Source organism: Antennarius striatus, chromosome 14, assembly GCF_040054535.1.
Source record: "Antennarius striatus isolate MH-2024 chromosome 14, ASM4005453v1, whole genome shotgun sequence".
In the NCBI taxonomy this organism is placed as follows: Eukaryota; Metazoa; Chordata; class Actinopteri; order Lophiiformes; family Antennariidae; genus Antennarius; species Antennarius striatus.
Genome location: NC_090789.1, coordinates 6,426,359 through 6,444,627, shown reverse-complemented (window position 1 = coordinate 6,444,627; position 18,269 = coordinate 6,426,359). Strand labels below are relative to the sequence as shown.

Sequence of the window (18,269 nt, the reverse complement as noted above, 5' to 3'; positions counted from 1 at the left end):
CAAGGCTGAATAACAGTGAGAGCAAGAGAAACATTTTGTTTCAATATCATTTATAGAAATTTAAAAATTTATTTTTATGAATTAATTTTCAAAATTTTATACATGTTGTATTTTTCAAATGTTGTGAAATATTGCAGATTGACCTCGAAACAACATAACACAAAATAGCTATGAAAGGAAATCAAATATGGACCTGACTCAGGTGGTGTGCGATAACAGACATCATTAAAAGTAGTCAGATGTCTTAAAATGAAATGTTATTATTATAACTTAATTTAAAAACAATGAATGATTGAGGAAAAACGAGGTGCAATAGCTATGGGTTCCCATGCTGTATAGGCTACACCCAGTGAGTTGACTGAAAGGGAATAGATGTCTTACAGGGTCATGCCAGTTGTGGCCTAAACCATTCTTTTAGTTCCACTGTAGGCTTCTACTGCATTTATCTGACGCCCAGCGATATATCCGTATTATGTCTTGTTCATGCAAATATATCTGGTTTTGATTTATGTAAAGAAATGATAGTGAATACAGAAAACTAAGTCTCCACGATTATTTGTATACAGAAATAAAACTATAGTGGAAAAAGATCTCACAGAAATAAGGAATTTTTCAAAAATTGATTATCTGGGTGATCTTTTACTCCATGACTTTTGAAGATGTATATAATTCTCTTTTCTTTTGTCAAACTTTCCCATAGTCAACGATGGAGACAGACTGAGTTATAAACTAGCATATTTAATAATGTTTGCTTCTGTTTGTAAAACAGCACATGGGTTCATAGCTCTAAATTTATACACCAAATAAGACATATGATGATATAACACATGTCAAATACAGGTCACATTTATTGCATCCTTTCAAATAATAAATTGTGAGGCTATAAATCTGAGCAGAAGACAGGGAATCACTTCGACAGGAACTGGTGAAGTCTTTCTTTATTATGTCCTTCTAGTCCTCTCGGTCTGCTAATCAGTTTCATGAAGGGAGTGAGAATGTCTTTCTGTGCTAATCTGGGATATCAAAAGCTTATCAAGTCCAGTCTAGCAGATGACACAGCCACCTTTCTCCTTGAAGGGGTTCTTATCCTCTGGAATGCCTTTGACGAGGATGTCGTCGTCCACTCCAGCCTGAATGTAGTCCTTGATTTCTTCACAACATTTAGATGTCTAAAGAAAACGTAGATGAGACAGCATTATCCAGTAATTGTTTCTATTTCAATGCAGGTCAAAAAGGTTGATCACTTGTTTGTCGTGGCTAGAGGTCTAGAAACCTAATTTGTGCACTTTGTGTTATCTTCTCTAACTACATAAGGAAAGGCATATTCATCAGCTAGAACAACTTACCAACCACCTCTCAAGTTTCACTTCAATTTTAAGTTGGTTTACTTCCATTACAGCCTTGTCCTTGTCTGTCAGGTCATCCACGTTTATAACAGGCATTTTCTGTCAAAAAAGAAAAAAATCTCCATCATTAGCAAAATGTTTGCTGCCATATAACAGACACAAGGTCCCAAAGGAAGGCAATGTTCCAAAAAACTTCAATAAAAAAACTTTAATTTACTTACAAAGGATTAGTGAGAGCGGTCCTTCAGCCTCAAACTCCTGCTGAAGAATCCCTCTCCTCTCCCTCAGTCTGGGTTATATAGTAATCTGGAAAAACAATCCTAATCTGCTAATCTGATTAAAGATAGTCCACACTGTATGATTACGCCTGTATCCTGACTATGTTACCAAACAGGGCAGTGATATTAACAGGTGTCCTTTCGTGTTCTCTTAGTGATGTGTAAAACAAGGTGTTGAATTTATATTACACTTACATTGTACATTAGATGTGGATTTATTTTTGCTCTGTTTAATTTTTCCTTTTTAAAAATGGGTTAATGGGTGACAGCTCATGTATCAGGTCATTTCAGTCAGATGTTTAATCGCTATTTAACCCACACTCATCAGGATGGCCACACATTACTGCTGCAAACACGAGAACATGGCAGTTTTACCAAAAAAAATCATGAATCTACAAAACAAGTGGGATAGAATTGTCCAGTTTAAAAGTTATATTTTGTTTTATTCATACTTTTTTCTGATCATGGTTTCAAGTGTAATCAATGAGGCTTTGGGCATTTACAGAAACAAGACTCTTAGAGTACCTTGAAATATGTGTTACTTAACTAATACATGAATATTGTGGATTGTCTCAATAATGATCATGACTGTCACTGACTTCTTCCTTCTTCCTCTCCAGAACACCTTACCTTGTCTGTTCCTGTGATGAACTCATTTCTGAAGTCATCATCATCATTGTCAATGTCATCATCATCATCATCATCATTGTTCAGTAAAGGAAGAGGGACACATTTTCCTTGCCTGAATTTGCCTTTAGTCATTGTGATAACTAACTTTTGCAGCATAAATTAGCTGTCAAAGTTAAAGTTGGGAATTGCGCTGCCAGTATTTAAATGACTCATGTCATTCCCGCCCCTAAATTTCCCGTGGGAATGACTTCGCTCATGTATAAAACTGGATGTGTCTGAGATGAGAGACAAAGCGGAAAAGACTTGACGAGTCTCGCAATGGAGTTTTGCGTTCTGGCGCTGTTGATGCTTTCCTCTTCGTTTTATGTCTTTGCATCGGCATCGAAAGGTAAGAAAAGACAAGCGTTACTCTTCCCCAGTTTGGTATTCAGGAGGAATCATTAACCCTGCTGTGTTTTCCTGCAGCTAATCGTTCATTGTCATTCGTTGCTTTCAGAAGAGTGTCTCCTTCCATCGGACCCAGGACCTTGCAGGGCGCTTCTTCCGCGCTACTTCTACAACACCATCACCCAAAAGTGTGATAAATTCTTCTACGGAGGGTGCCTTGGAAATGCCAACAATTACAGAAGTCCCGAGGAGTGCAAGAAAGCATGTTTCAGAACACCAAGTAAGTGCCAAAATTTCGTATTTGAATGCACACTTCGTCATAACCAGGGATCTGTGTGTCTGTTTTGCGTATTTACGCGTCACCTCTTGTCGTCCCTCCTCCTAGAGATTCCCCAAATCTGCAGGCTCCCCAAGGACGAAGGTCCCTGCCGTGCCATGTTCAATAGTTACTTCTTCAACGTGAACACTATGCAGTGTGAGCTGTTTCACTATGGTGGCTGCCATGGAAATGCAAATCGCTTCCCTGATGCTAAAAGTTGCACGGAGTACTGCAATTCACAAACAAGTTAGTGCAAACTTAACTTTGACATGATGCTATTGACTAATCCTTGTGCAGACTACACACACGTACACACATGTATATACACACATATTTATGTATATACTGTATATATATATATACTGTATATATATATATATATATATATATATATATATATATATTACAGTACACACACACACACACACACACTGCAGTATCACAAAACACAACGAAATGTCAGACATGATCTAATTTAACTGAATTTATCAGTAAAGCATGAATGCTTATGGTGCCTGATATCCGTTTTTGCAGCGCTTCCTGTTCTGTGTCGGGATCCTCTGGACATAGGAATGTGTAGAGCCTCCATTCCACGTTATTACTACAACACTGCCTCAAAGATGTGTGAGCAGTTCAACTACTCAGGATGTGGCGGAAGCAATAACAACTTTGTCAGCAGGGAAAGCTGCATGGACGTATGCGGTGAAGGTGTGTTACTGTTTGGAGTCGTGGAGTGAAATGGAGATTGTGTTTTGACAGGAATTTGCAGGTTCCTTTATTTAATGACTTATGTTTGGATTGTTAAGTAGAGCTGCTTGCTGGTTTGAATCTAGGCAGCTGATTTCACCATCAAAAAATCTGTCTCTAAAATATTTAATTTGTGTAATAATAGGAGGTAAACGATCACTAAAATGCTTTGATTATGTTACTAATCAGTGTGTCATCCTTTTCTGTTGTTCCAGGGAAGAAAAAGAGTAAAGCAAAAAGAGTTCGCAAGAGAAAGAATACAAGTAATCGCATCACTTTCTTGCAGGCGTAAATATCTGACTGCCAACTGGACCAACGCCTTCATGGAAGCTAACTGTGTTCCTGCCTAAATGTTGACTATGTCCCCTTCATTGTCTTGGAGACACATACATGCATTGCCACTGTATTTGTACAGCATTGTTGTAATGTTACTAGTTGTGTGTTTTTGGATCCTACATGTATGTATGTTTTTTAAAATTTTTGTCTTGCTTAACTGTTTTTAAGCACGATCATGAGAAAATACACAGAATTATAAGAAACATTGTGGTTTTATGCTAATTTCTCTAGCTGTTATTATTAGATGTTTTGACTGCAAACTTTTTCAACCGAAACAGTGGGCGCTCGTGACCTACTTTTTATTAAACACAACAACAACACTCCACGCACCCCCCTAGCCCCCATAAACAAGCGATCTTTGCTCGGAACTTCTTTTCAGGCACATTCATTTTTATCTCTAGGCCTCCTCTATTTATTACTAATGCTGCTGTCTTCCCTTCTTATCTTGGAATACTGCAGGGCACACAAGTAACTATACTGCTGTAGGTTCATTAGATCCTCCGTGTCTAGATGAGTCATAAGCTGTTGAGTCAAGAAATTATGAATTAATACAATTCTATACACTTTCAAAGCCATTATAATGTGATTAAATTTAGACACACAGTTACAAATACCAACACACATGTTAGTATATACTATATACGCATATCTATATACACACACACACATACATATATATGTGTGAGTGTGTGTATCAGTGAAAATTGTAAGTCTTTTTGAATGCACATGCAAGCTTTTCCCAGAACATAAGTGATTGCCTTTTATTATTTATTACTACTTAGTTAGATGTTATAACTTACATGTCTTAAAACTTACAGTCTTTAAACCTCTCTGAGATAAAAAGTAAAATTTTAAAAAACTGTTTCTCAGAATATCTGTCTACCCTAAATCTCTGATTTCTGTCTGTTTTTCATTAACGATTAGTTGAAGTGCTGCAGGAGTATTCATTTATCAATAAATATTTATGAAAGATATCAAAGGCAATTGTTCAACCTAACCAACTTGACTATAAATAGGAATGAAGGATGATGCAGTTGGCTAGACCCGTTGCTATTAAGAACCAATGATAAATCATCCATCTGATAGGAAAATGAAGAATATGTCCTCCTCACAGACTTCACAAATCCTACATTACATTGAACTGGGGGGGGGGGGGGCTTTTGTGGATTGGGGTGATTGAGGATTAGTTTATTTCTGAATTTATATTTTAACTTTATAGACACTAAAAATATAATATTTAAAATGTGTAGAAATCTACCAAACTTGTATGCATTTTTATGAGAATTTTATGAGATATGTGCTGTTCTCTCTATTTCTGTAGCTAATGATGTTAAAACCAGCTGATCTTTTGTTGCAACATATTCTTACAGTCTATTTTAATCACTGAAAGATAAGATAAATGTTTGGGATGGTACATATAGATGCTGCAGTTAACTTTTAATTATAACATGCTCTGAAACAGACCATTAATGAGCAGCAATTTGATCATGTCTGCAAAAGACTGAATGGAGTTCAGAGGGTTTGAGATGAATTGATCCTGCTCTAGTCATTTCATTATCCACAGTACATTAGGCAGTGTAATATTGTCCCTGATTCTCAATGGTGATTAATGAACGTTTACATTTTTAAAAATGCCTCTCATTTAAAAAGAGATTAATTAAATGCAGGATGCTATCGGTGGCCATTTGTCAAACAATAATATTTGCAATAGTTGCTATCTTGAAATACTGATTTAAAGCAGGAATGGATGTTTGTGGAGTATTTTTGGAATTTACTGTTAAAAAGGTAATGCTCATTCAAAACAGGGTATGCAAAAAATATAAATAAATGCCCTGGGCTTACTGAACCCGTGTGGGAAGGAGCGAATCTTATACGCCCCCTGGTGGAGGGAGTATATGGAAAGTCAATTTATAATTTATATTAGTTACGGATGTCTACTTAAAACGTAACCAGTTTTGTGACTACTTCAGTAAAACTAATAAAGTGCCACTGAAAAGACTTTGGAGCTCTGGTTACTTATATTTCAGAAAGTTCAATCATTCGACTGCACTATTTTCAATGGGTGGCTCTTGTTTGCATTCAAAGTGCTCTGCAGCTTTGGCAGCATGAGGACATAAAAATCAATTGGAGGAGGTCCAGCTGCAGGTTTATTCTCTCTTTAAAATGCAAAGAATGGTTTATTCATTTTGTGTTTATCGTCTCAAACAGCTGGTAAATGTGGATGTTCCTACATTTGTTTCCAAGAAATCCCATTCGATGTAAACAAAATCAGATCTTTCTTTGTTGCATGCTTTACAGCATCTACTACAACCTATATTGAAATCATTAGCACTTGTCTTAAAGCATAAAGTATTGTGTAAGAAAAACATACTCTGAATGTATCAATTTTGTAAGGTAAAGATATGCTTTTCTGTTTTCCATTCTAAATATTTCCTGACCCTGTGATTTATCTTGCAAACCTTCTGTAGTGGGTCGGGAACTGCTGTATTAAATCAGTGCAGTATGTGTGTGTTGAATTATTTTTCAACATGGAAACTACTGGAGCAATTCACTGCATGAAAATTCAAGTGGATTTCCAACAAATATCCATCATTTCTGGCCTCTCAGAGTCAGGAGCAATTGGTACAGTCGACCCACTTCCCATTAAAAAGTACAACAATTTCTCCAACACCCCCTACTCTCCTGACATGTGGAACATCTCAGTTATCTCCCCTGTATCCTCACACACCAGAGCCTGATGTGTCTGGTGAGGAAAAACTGAACTATTCATCATCCATCTGACTGCCAAACGAGTGTGGCTGGTGTATAGTTTAAAAAGCCAGAAACATCCACGCCTCAGTTTCTCAGTTTTGGAAGTCCGTACAGATTCTCAGAGGAATTCCAACTGGAGGAGATTGATCTATTGATGCCTTTGTTTTCTTTGTATACCTATGTTTAATCAAAATAATCAAGTATACCCATGTAATTTCACCTTTATTTGCTCTAGCCATTGGTTTTTGTAGTACAGTACAGTTTCTACCAGGTAGGACAACTTTGTACAAAAGAAAATATGATATTGGGTAAGAGTTATCATTACAGTACTTGTATTTGTTTTAGAAATCATTTTCTGAAACCCTTTCCAACCGCCAAAGGTCAGTTTGCAAACAACAAGACTGCTCCCTTCTTGTTTGAGAATACTATCTCATTTGCAGCAGGTGAGTCATGCTGTGAATAAAGTTTTCATCCTCCTGTAAAAGTTCCAGAATCTTTTCCATCAAGGTTGAGAAGATTAAAAATTATTTGAGCAGAGGAAGCAAATGCAGATTTTAATTTTCTTCTAAAGCCAGTGGATTTTTTTTTTTAACTTTAAGCATAGCTCAAAAGTTATCTATATACTTTCAAAATAACGCTTTCTGCGTTATTCTTGAAACAAAGTCTTAAGAATCAGTTATATACGCACAACCCAGGAACACAAATACCAGCGAACAACAACTCGGCCTCATTCACTGTGTTTAGTTGATATTTCTGGCCGCTGAAATTTGATCATTGTCTTCGTTGAATGGTGAATATGTATTAACAGATGCTCAGCTAAACATCAAGCGGTTACAGAACAAAATCATATTATTTGGAAAAGGGTTTCTGGCCATCTGTTGAATGTAATTACAATATTCACATGGCTATGTATTTGGTTTTTATGAAATCCTTAGGGAAATATGTTGCCTATTGGTGTTTTCATGCTTCACTTTGAGTTTGCTCCCATGCCAGTTGCTGACTTTGTCTGCTGTAGAAGGAACTAAAACGGTTGCTGGCTATAAAATAATAATAATAATAATAATAATAATAATAATAATAATAATAATAATAATAATAATAATAATAATAATAATAGTCAGGGTTCCTGGCAAAGTCTCACCTGTTTATGTTGATCTTGAATGGGAAAAAAGTGTAAAAAAGCCTGGAAAAGTTCAAAAACCTTTTTGAACTGGGTGTCCCTTATGGGCCACACCTCGCTCCTCTCTTCCAATTAGGGACTATGAGAGCTCAAAGCCATATGATCGTTTCCCTACCTATCCTTGTCAAGCCGAAATATGTCGGTGCTGCAAAAGCTGGACTGAGGTTTTTTTGTGTTTTCAAGTCTAGCTTACAATAAAATCTGATCACCTCTTATTTACAGCTAAACATTTTTTAACATAAAACCAATGGAGACACATTGCTTTTAGTTTAGCTTAGGTTTTCTTTGCGACTGAACCTTCAGTCATATTTTGAACTGATATGTAACCAACAGTTAGAACCATCATCTAACAGGCCTCTGATCTCCCCTGTTATTCCACCTCATGAGCAGAAGCACCCCACAATCTTTTCTACTCAGGCGCTAACAATCCTTCTGCTCTCATCTGTCGTTCCTCACATTTATCAAATGAGGATGCAACACAGTGACATCCCATTTAATTCAAACTGTGACTCATGAGCCCCCCAAACCCCCCCCCACCACCACCACCACAAACATCCCCACTGTCGCCATCATTATCCTTTAGATTCACATCACAGCATGTCTCACAAGACGGGTGTCCCCACAGATCCCTTTTCTTCATTCATCCACCACCTTCTATCATCGACCCAACTGACCATAATGAGAGGAGTTTGTGAAGGGGAAGTCTTTTTTGGGGGGAAGTTTCTTCTGATCACAATACCATCTGCAGCACAACTTCAAATGTGTCCAGTAAAAGTCAGAACTTTGTAATGCAGCTAACGTGTTCAATGTGCACAATACCTTTAATTCAGGGGCAGAAAAAGAGGAAGAAATACAACCAACAAATTAAATGATTGTTTTTACCTGGAAAGTCAGAATCCTTTTAAATCTCATTTTTTTAGAGATCATTTCATTAATGTATGAGTGTAGACATCAACTATAGTTGACAAGAACAATATTTCTTTTTTAGCTTTGGAAGATGGTGAATATTCCCTGGAAGATTTTCATCTTACCAGGGGAATGGTGTGTCTTTGTTGGACTGACGGCAACACTGTTTGTTTGCAGATTTCCCAGATTCTGAGATGACAGCCTCATCATGTCCTTCAGTGTTTTATAATGTGTTATAAATATGCAGCAACATGTCCATCATAAGATTGGCTGTCTGTTTCTCTGTGTGTATGTGTGGTTGGATGTGATTGTGTTATCATTAAATGTGGAATGAAAGTTGTGGAACAAAAATCCCAACAGTAAGGAGGGCCGTCTGTTTTACGTCGCCGAGTTTGTTCCCAACAATGTCAATGACCCGGCAACACCTTATCAGGAGAAGCGACTTTTAAAATTCCTCTCATCCAACAACTCTTAAAATGCAGATCAGGTAAAACATTCCAATTTCAAGACTTTCTCCAAGCAAAAAACAGAGCTGTGTATAATTGGATGCTGGACAACATTCACCAACAACCTATTAGTTGTCCAGAGAAAATCAACTTGTTCTGCAGCCTTAATGTAATGAATAAAACACATCGACACAGTGAAGATGGAGGGAAATCTTATTTCTTTCTTTCTCACTTTCTTGAGTTTCTATCACGCCAGAAAAATACTGTCTACAGTCATGGAGCAGATTCTAGACATCTGGAGTTACTCTTCAGTCTAGCTTTAATGCTCCCCCCACCCAACCCTCATCTTTCCTCTCAGAAATGCATATCTCTTGTTCCTGCCGCACTTGGATGTTTCAGCTTCACAGTGCAGAATGATGATGTTGTACACAAGAAGGCTGTTTTCACATTTCTTGAAGGAGAGAGGTTTGTTTCTGTTCAAAGTAAAAAATCCTCACAGAGTTTTGTTCTAGACAAATAGACGTTTTATTTACATGCGGGTTTACTAAATAAAATTCTTTTTTGGGTGAAAGGCATCACAAAATAATTTTCAAATCCATAAAAAGAATAAATCTGAATCTCAGACTGAGCCAAATGTAAAAACAGCAGTTTGTGACATCACAGCTGGAAAGTGATGCAGTCTGCACCAAGAGTGATGTAATTAATCATTCATATACTGTAATGAAATGTTTATCACATGATAATGTCACTGTTGGACTGTAAAGTCTGAATGAGACATTTAATGAGCCAATGATGAAAATAGTCAACAATTCATCATGCGATTTGTTTTAACATATGTTATATTATAGGCCAATATATTAGTGATAACTACATTTTAAATCTACAAGGATAACAGGCGTGACTTGTGCAAACACGACACTTAAAAACTTAAAATGGTCATTAGATTAAATGATACAGAAAAAACACGTTGCTGTGCATTTAAAATTTAAAGCACAAATATAAGTCCCATTGTTCCCAATAAATTCTCAGTATTGTGTTTGTTATCATATAAACAGCCCGAGAGCGCACACGCAGCAGTGGAGACGCTGTCTTCAGTTAGACGTGTGTGTAACACACACACACACACACACACACACACACACACACACACACACACACACACACACACACACACACACACACACACACACACCGCGATAACTCGAGGAGGAGCTCCACCATCACACGCTCGTCCGCGTAACCGGGAGGCTGTTATCCGCACTTGGATTACCGGGCAGTCAACTGTCACCGCTCATAACGACCACAGCCAGGCGCGCTGCTCCGCGCTCCTCCGCCGAGCGCACCGCCGCTCATCAGTGAAGCTCATTTAAAGGTAGTCGCCTCAGTGAAGCTGCAGTGGTAGTTAGAGATTGATTTTTACTCTGGGTTTTATTTGTGGGGTCCTGAAAAGTTCATTTGTGCTGCGCCGTTATATAGGAGCGCAGAAGCTGGGGGTCAGTCTCCTCGGAAGGAGGGCTCCTCCGAACCTCCTTCACATCTGTTTCTCTCACTGGGGTTGCAGTTTCGAAAAATCTCTGTAACTAAGGTAAGTCACCGACTCGGTGTTTCCTTGTTCAACGAGTCACTTCTGGAAAAGGTTTAATCAAACAAGCGGGGGGGGGGATTTTTTTCCCTAACCTGACAAGAATTTTATCACATTTTTTTTGGAGTGATGACGGAGAAAACGCTTCTCGCATGGGATGAGCGTGACCGCTGACGCAATGTGACTTCTATTTTAATTGCGGTATGTTAATAAAATGAAGGTATTGTTTGCGAAAGTCGTGTTAATTTGAACAACGCCTTTGTTCAACATTTTTTAAGCAACGGAACATCCAGAGATACTGAACGTGACTCATTCTCATGTTGTCTTTGCAGCTGAAAACGAAGTAAGATTTTAAATTCCCATGACGCACGAATTATTCACGCAGTATTTGCGGGATTTATTTTCTCTGAAGGAATTCTATAGAAAGCTATCAGTGATGGTGTTTTATAGCTGGAATTGATGCTCAGGATAAACAACTTCTGTAACTCTGATACCCCTTGGAGTAAACAAAGCAAATTTAGGGGGAAATTAAACGCTGGAGCTCAAATTGCGCAAGTAGAAGGTGTAAATGTGCAGCCAAAGAGATGTGAAGGACACACACACACACACACACACACACACACACACACACACACACACACACACACACACACACACACACACACACACACACACACTCACACAAAATTGCATTTCATCCATATATTGTACATTGCATGAAAGCAGGATCCCACTTCCCTTCCATTGCGTTCCTGGAAACAAATTTTACAAGCTAAGAAAGACACACCTGAAAAGAGAAATCACTCCTCACAGCCTGCACAAAATTGGCCACGTAGATTAAAGGTCCATAGAACCTTCTTGCAGGATCTGTAGCCTATAAATCATTGTACTGAGCTTATTGTACCCAGAGTGTGTATAGAAGACTAAAGCTACTTTTGTTTCACTCTAGAAGGAATGGTTGGTTTTGTTATATTTGCATGACCAAAATATAATTAAGATTTCCTCTCTTCTTATACGCTTGAAAAAAGATCCCTTTTCCCTGAAACTTATTTTATTTACAAAGTCACTGAAAAAGGAAAATAAGAATTCCTTCTTGAACCCACCAGCCCACAAAACGTTGCGAGACAAAATAACGCAGAATGCTTCAGTTTGGTTACTTTAGAGCAGAAACTAAAGAGGCTGATTTGAAGATGATGTCTGCAGCTACACTCTTCTTCTGGGGATTCCTTTGTGTTTATGAAATGTCTTTAGAGTAATGACTAGTCTCATCTGGGATTTGATAGGAGGTAATGGTGAGTGGAGTGGCTTCATTGAGAAACAAGAGTTCCCCTGCAAATTTAAATCATTAGCATATATGTACTTTGCGGCACAGAGAAGGATAAGAATAGCAACAGTCAGGCTGTCACAGGGGGAGACGCAGGGAAACATCATAGAACAGAAAGAGAGCAGTGAAGAAATACGTGCAGACAAGCAGGCTGATGCAGCGCCCTGAAGTGAGTTGGGTTGGGTCGGAAACATGTCTGGCTGCTTTCTGTGTCTCGGAGATAAGTTCATCATTTATCATCACATGCAATGCCTGTCTTCCTCTTCCTGTCTGTCTGGTTAGAGGCAGATGTGTGAAGAAAAAAGAAAAATGAGCTTTTTTTTTTTTTTTTTGAAGGGACCTGAGTATGAAGTCTGAGTGGTCTGCATGACAATGATGACAAAACGACGGCACGACTTTAAAAGGGGAATGTGCCTCGAATGCAAAAGTGGTGTCTTTTCTATTTGACTTGTCACCATTTGTTGGAGCAAATGCTTTTACCGCTTTATACCCAAATACTTATGGGTGAATTATGGAGCAATCATGTCTACTTCTGTAATCTATTTAAATTAAACAGCATTCAAACACCACATGAATAGAAATGCTCGGGTCTGCACAGACTGTCTAACCCCCTCTCTCTCTCACACACACGCACGCACGCACGCACGCACACACACAGATACACACATACAGACCCATCATTCATTAAAGGTCAGCAGACCATCCTCTCTCTGCTATTATTCCTCAATATCAATGAAGTTTATTCTCCATGTTATGATACAACAAGAAATTATGACCAAAGCCCCTCTGTGTGTCTGTCTGTGGTATGCATACATTATGCGGCCATGAAAAAATAAAAACAAATTCAACATGAAATACCATTTTTGATTGTGGTCCAAATCAGATGTACACAAAAAGTCCTTCTTCCTTCCTGTCTTTAGCCAACACACACGACGTGAGCCTAATTAACCTGTGGTATGCATACATTATGTTGCCATGAAAAAATAAAAACAAATTCAACATGAAATACCATTTTTGATTGTGGTCCAAATCAGATGTACACAAAAAGTCCTTCTTCCTTCCTGTCTTTAGCCAACACACACGACGTGAGCCTAATTAACCGCTTACGTCGTCTGGCTCGCAAACTTCAGAACAGGATCCAGGATAAACGTCCCGTAAACTACGTGATTTGGATTTATGTTGAAATGTCACATAAGGTTTAGAGCTCCCACGCTGGCTAACCATTTGTCAAGCTCAGATAGATCCAGGGGTGGAGTTTAACCTTCTCCATTACACCACAAGTCGGACTGACTTTTCAGAACCAGAGGTCAGGCTTTACTTCTTCATTTCATGCTACCATAAACCCACATCTGTGTCAGAGACATTTGGAGGGTGGATGAAGTTTACGAAGCTGAACCTATTTAACACATTGGACATGTTTTAGGATGTGGTTAGCGTTGTATGCACTGTAACCTGTTCTCTTGGACCATCTTCAACAGCTCTCACTTCTCTTCATGCGGCTGCGGGATCTATATTCAGGCAAATTCTCATTTTTAGGGACTCACAGTAATAAGTTGTTGTTGTCTCAGCCTGGTTCTTCTCTTTACCAAGTGCAGGTGGCTGGATTTGCAGTTTCAGCTCTATAAGAGTTCGCAGTAATGCATGTGATTTGTGACTTAGCTCATGGAAATCTTCAGGAATGAGACATGTATGACATCAAGGAAACAAAAAAACGCCCCAAACATTTATTGTAATTGAATAGAAATGAAGCGTTTTATTTTCTGCAGAGACACATCTATGAGTATTAGATCTGCAGGACCTCATTTAGTGAGCAGTGGTATCAATAGGTGGTGCTAGAATCGAGTGAATGGTTGATGGCTCAATAAACAGAGATCTACACAAGAGATTATCGTGTGTGTGTGTGTGTGTGTGTGTGTGTGTGTGTGTGTGTGTGTGTGTGTGTGTGTGTGTGTATGTGTGTGTGTGTGAGAGAGAGAGATTGTTCTCTCACAGATATTTCTTCATATGTCCTCCACCTGTTATATCTCTCCATCTTCTAATACCTGAATTTGATTCGCAGCACATCAACTCAAAACACTACAGCTGCACAGTTAATACTAAAACGTGCTCCCTCACTTCCTTGATTGATTCAATGTTCCTTGTCTGAAATCATACAGATTTGTTAGCGAAGGCCAAGCGAACATGCAGTTCTGCATTTTCTCACCATTTTGTCGTTTGTTTGTTGTTGTTTTTTTGCAGCTTTCATCTCACAAGTTTTCCATATAAAATCCCACTGAAAAGTTTTGTTGAATGGATAACAGCAATTTTTTTTAATGGAGAGCTATTTTGAATGGTAAAGAAGCTCATTATCAAATTAGTTAGTTAGCTGTTAGTCTGAGTGATTAAGGCATTGGTTAAATCAGCCTTTTAGTGCAAATTCAATTATCCAGAGGGGTTTCTAAATTTGCTAAGAAAAAGTGTTTGTGCAACCCACATGCTCTATTTTGGCTGCCTTTCACTTGCGAACAACAATTGACAATCACTGCAAAGTGTTTAATGCTGGTAGCAAACTCATTTGCTCCAACATTATTAATGCGACACAAAATCGTACAGCAGAAGTAACAATCTTTGAAAAAGCCTATTAAAGGCAACTTGCTGTAAACCCATTTGTATCCCCTCTGGACGACTGACCGCAGGCAGGTCTGTGCAAAGAATTCAGTTTGCATGCTAATGTCCCGACAGTCAGAAAATCAGGGAAACAAACTGATTTTTTTGTTTTTCTTAATTTTTATCATTCTATTCTAATATCCATGTCACTCCTCTTTGTAACATATCTGCTTTTTTAAAAAAAAAATTGTTGTCCTTCTATGCTCCCAGTTTGTCTTATTTTATCGTTACAGTGGCCTAACCTCATGATTCTCTTTTTTCGTTATTTTCTGTTTTTTTTGGTTTTTTTTGCCATTCCATCAGAGGCCAGCCCATCTCCTCTTATCTGATTTTATTCTCTCTGTCGCTTGTCCATCTTGCTGCTCTGTATCTCTATCTGCATCCACAGCATCTCCCATCTTTTCAGATTTCCATATTCCTTGCTACAAATCTTTTTACTTTGTCCATTCTGTGTTTGGTTGGAAAACACTGTGGGTTTCCACAGCTTAACTGTTAAATCCTGGTAGCTTTCTGTCGCATGGGAAGACACATTTAGTATCACTCTTTCATGCAAGTTTTTTTTTTTGGAGTTGCTCTTATTGAAAAATGTTGGATCTTAAAAGTTAAAGCTGCTGAAATTCAACCTCTCAAAGTGTCACCAAAGTAAGCCTTTGCATTCTTGCAGGTCTGTCCCTGTTCATCTCAGGTCTTCCATGCTGTTTACTAGCAGGTCTCCAGATTATCACTTCAGATATGCTTCCCGGTTTTTCATTAACACTGACATTTAAAGTGACGCATTGGAATATTTTTGGCTCCCGTTCTTGGGATTTGGTGCTTCTGTCTGCATATGTGCCCGCAATCTGTCAAGTCAATGACAAAGATAGAGATCTTTTTATTAATGAGATTTGGCATTTTTTTAGCACAAAGGTGGCTTTACACGTCAAAGACAATATGGAAAGGTCATCAAGGGAATGTGTTTGGCAAATAGACCTAGTTGCTATCTTGATAAAAATTACACTAAATCTCTGATACCAATTCCAGATCTGTATGCTACATAATTTATGGGTGTGAATTAAATTATTGAATTAAATTAAATTAAGTTTTTTTCAGTTCTAGGGAGATTTCATTTTCTATGACCTGAGCGATGCTTTTGGCATGACCCAGATCATAATCATTCCTCATAAGAGCTGTATAGATATGAGATTGTTAACGAATGATAATGATAAATTCAGCTTGTAGGAAATGGTAGGGACAAAGGGTTGTCATGTTTTCTCCTCCTTACCCCCTTGTTGGCCTTTCTTTTTGTTGTAGGCAACTGAAAAGTGTAGATCAGATCTGACAAGTTTAAATCCTTACATTTATTTCCTGCTTTCCTGCTTCCTGCTCCTCCTTTGATCCAGGCTGTGAAAGGAGTAAAGACTTATTTCTTTGTGTGTATAGTAACAAACGAGGGGATGAGGTGGTATTTCTGCTGAAACAAGGGTAAATTTGCAACGCATACACTATAGAGATGGAGCTGAGGGGCACAACTTGTAAGAAGAAAAACAATGAATGTGAATCCAGAATCCAGACAAGACAAAAAGCTGAATAGAAAATGGCTTTTGGGCATCAGGAAGAGCATGATTGACAAATCAGGGGTCTCTAAGAGAAAAAGAGTCCTGCTCCCAGGGGTTCAAAAGTAAAGCTATGTGGGGTTGGCAGTAATTAATGTAGCTTACTTTTTCCCTCCGCAGGCAGCTGCATAAATTCTGAATTATTACCATGTCCCTAGACTACTAGACAAGGCATTGATTTCTTTTGCTGTTCTCCTCTTTATCATTCTCATTTTGGCATGCTCTATAGGCTTCTCTTTGACTCACAGGGTCAGATGTAATACCGGGTGTAATCACCCCCAATTAAGTTTTTCATGATTGATTTCAAGCAACCAGGGAAAGCTGTTACACTGACTTTGGAGATTGCGGCCAATGATTTTCTCATCTCGCTAGCACATTCAGCTTCTTTGTGTCACTTGGCCATTGGGAGGCAATTTTCTGTGGAAATTTGGAAGTGCTTTTTCCAGAATGATGCTGCCATGATGCAATGAAAATTATATTTCCATTACATTTGTCATACTGGTGTTTGCACAAATAAACTGCCTGCAAAATATCTGTAAAACTTCAAATGCCTCTTTTCAACAAGGACATTTATGATCTTTATTATTATTATTATTACTACACACTGGTCTCCACGGCCACTTTCATTCCCATTTATGTAAATAAATTTTTCCTGTACCCAGTTTCACCAGAAACTGGTTCTAAATGGATGTATAACTTGGTTTATTTTCATAACCAGCTCAAGAAAAATCCATACAAATTACATCAAGGTAATTGAGATAGATGTTAGCTACAACTCTCATAAATACCTGGGTATTTTGATTGATGACTCCCCAACTTTTTTGGCCACTTATGAAAAAAGGCTAACAACACAACTTTATTTGGGGGGAAAAATTGTGTTACTCTGTCATTTTTTTGTACCTGGCCTGAAAATGGAATAATAAAGCTGTTTGTGTATGTTGCTGTCTATGGCAAGGATACACACCAGAATGGCTTGAAACTAAAAAGGAAACCTAAAATACATTAACAGAGAACAGGCTTGTTTCTTCAGGTGGAATTGTCAGTTTACCTGGTCTTGCAAAACTCCTTCTGTACTTTATGTGTTTTCCTTCTTGCTCTCCTCTATTTTTTGGCCGCTGGCTTCTTTTCCTATTATCTAATTTTGAATCATATCATTTCTTGTGATATCTGTTCATCTCCCTCCTTTATTTCTACCTGTTTGTTCTCCATAATTTTCCTACGGTCACAGTATTGAAAGACCTGAAGAGCACTCATCCTCTCCGCTTCTATTCATACTCATGATAACAGCACTCATCTCTCTCACTCTGCTCTGTCTCTCAGTGTCTTGATACAGTTTGTAGCACCCACAAATTGTCGACTCCTCCACCTACCAGATTACACCGGAAATACTGTGTCCAGAGACAAAATACTCCTTTAATTGATTTCCCATACCAGATACGTTGTGCTACAAAGGACAAAAAAAAACTATTCTGATGGGTTAGGTAGCCCTACATAGCACAAAGTCATGTTATTAGCAAAAAGGTGTTGTGTGATTTTTGATATAGTTTGATATGTGTGAAGATTCACTGCCTTATTCAATCCAAATTATTATTGGTTGAAAGAAATATTTTTAAGTACGTTTTAAGCAGACGTGGAGGAATTAAAATGCAAAATACAAACAAAAATCCGTAGTCTCCAGTGAGATTAAGGATGTTGTGGCTTGATTTGAGTATTTGTAAGTGATATTGTTATTTCACTTTAATTTCATTTATTTGGACCAGATCATTTCTGAATGATGGAAAACTAAAATTCTTTTAAAT

The 18,269-nt window shown here is 38.0% G+C and overlaps 3 protein-coding genes across 7 annotated transcripts in view; 2 read left to right on the top strand and 1 right to left on the bottom strand.

The window, feature by feature from the left end:
- Nucleotides 1–46: 46 nt before the first annotated feature.
- On the bottom strand, nt 47–1,628 carry gngt1 (guanine nucleotide binding protein (G protein), gamma transducing activity polypeptide 1). The gene is made up of 3 exons (XM_068332980.1): nt 1,568–1,628; nt 1,347–1,445; nt 47–1,169 (listed from the first exon to the last, which is right to left on the bottom strand). The coding sequence occupies exons 2-3, from the start codon at nt 1,440–1,442 to the stop codon at nt 1,044–1,046; spliced, it is 222 nt and encodes a 73-aa protein (XP_068189081.1). The 5' UTR covers nt 1,443–1,445; nt 1,568–1,628; the 3' UTR covers nt 47–1,043.
- An 861-nt stretch (nt 1,629–2,489) lies between these two features.
- Nucleotides 2,490–4,812, top strand: tfpi2 (tissue factor pathway inhibitor 2). The gene is made up of 5 exons (XM_068332979.1): nt 2,490–2,642; nt 2,751–2,921; nt 3,027–3,206; nt 3,495–3,668; nt 3,923–4,812. Exons 1-5 carry the CDS (start codon nt 2,573–2,575, stop codon nt 3,997–3,999), a joined length of 672 nt encoding a protein of 223 aa, XP_068189080.1. The 5' UTR covers nt 2,490–2,572; the 3' UTR covers nt 4,000–4,812.
- Nucleotides 4,813–10,566: 5,754 nt separating this feature from the next.
- The window catches only part of calcr (calcitonin receptor), a 48,315-nt gene continuing 40,612 nt past the window's right edge, over nt 10,567–18,269 (top strand). For 3 of the 5 annotated variants that reach the window (XM_068332443.1, XM_068332444.1, XM_068332439.1), the window contains exons 1-2: nt 10,567–10,698; nt 10,803–10,911. The gene's annotated coding sequence lies outside the window, so the exon portion shown is untranslated. The other 2 variants (XM_068332442.1, XM_068332441.1) reach the window with 2 other exon arrangements.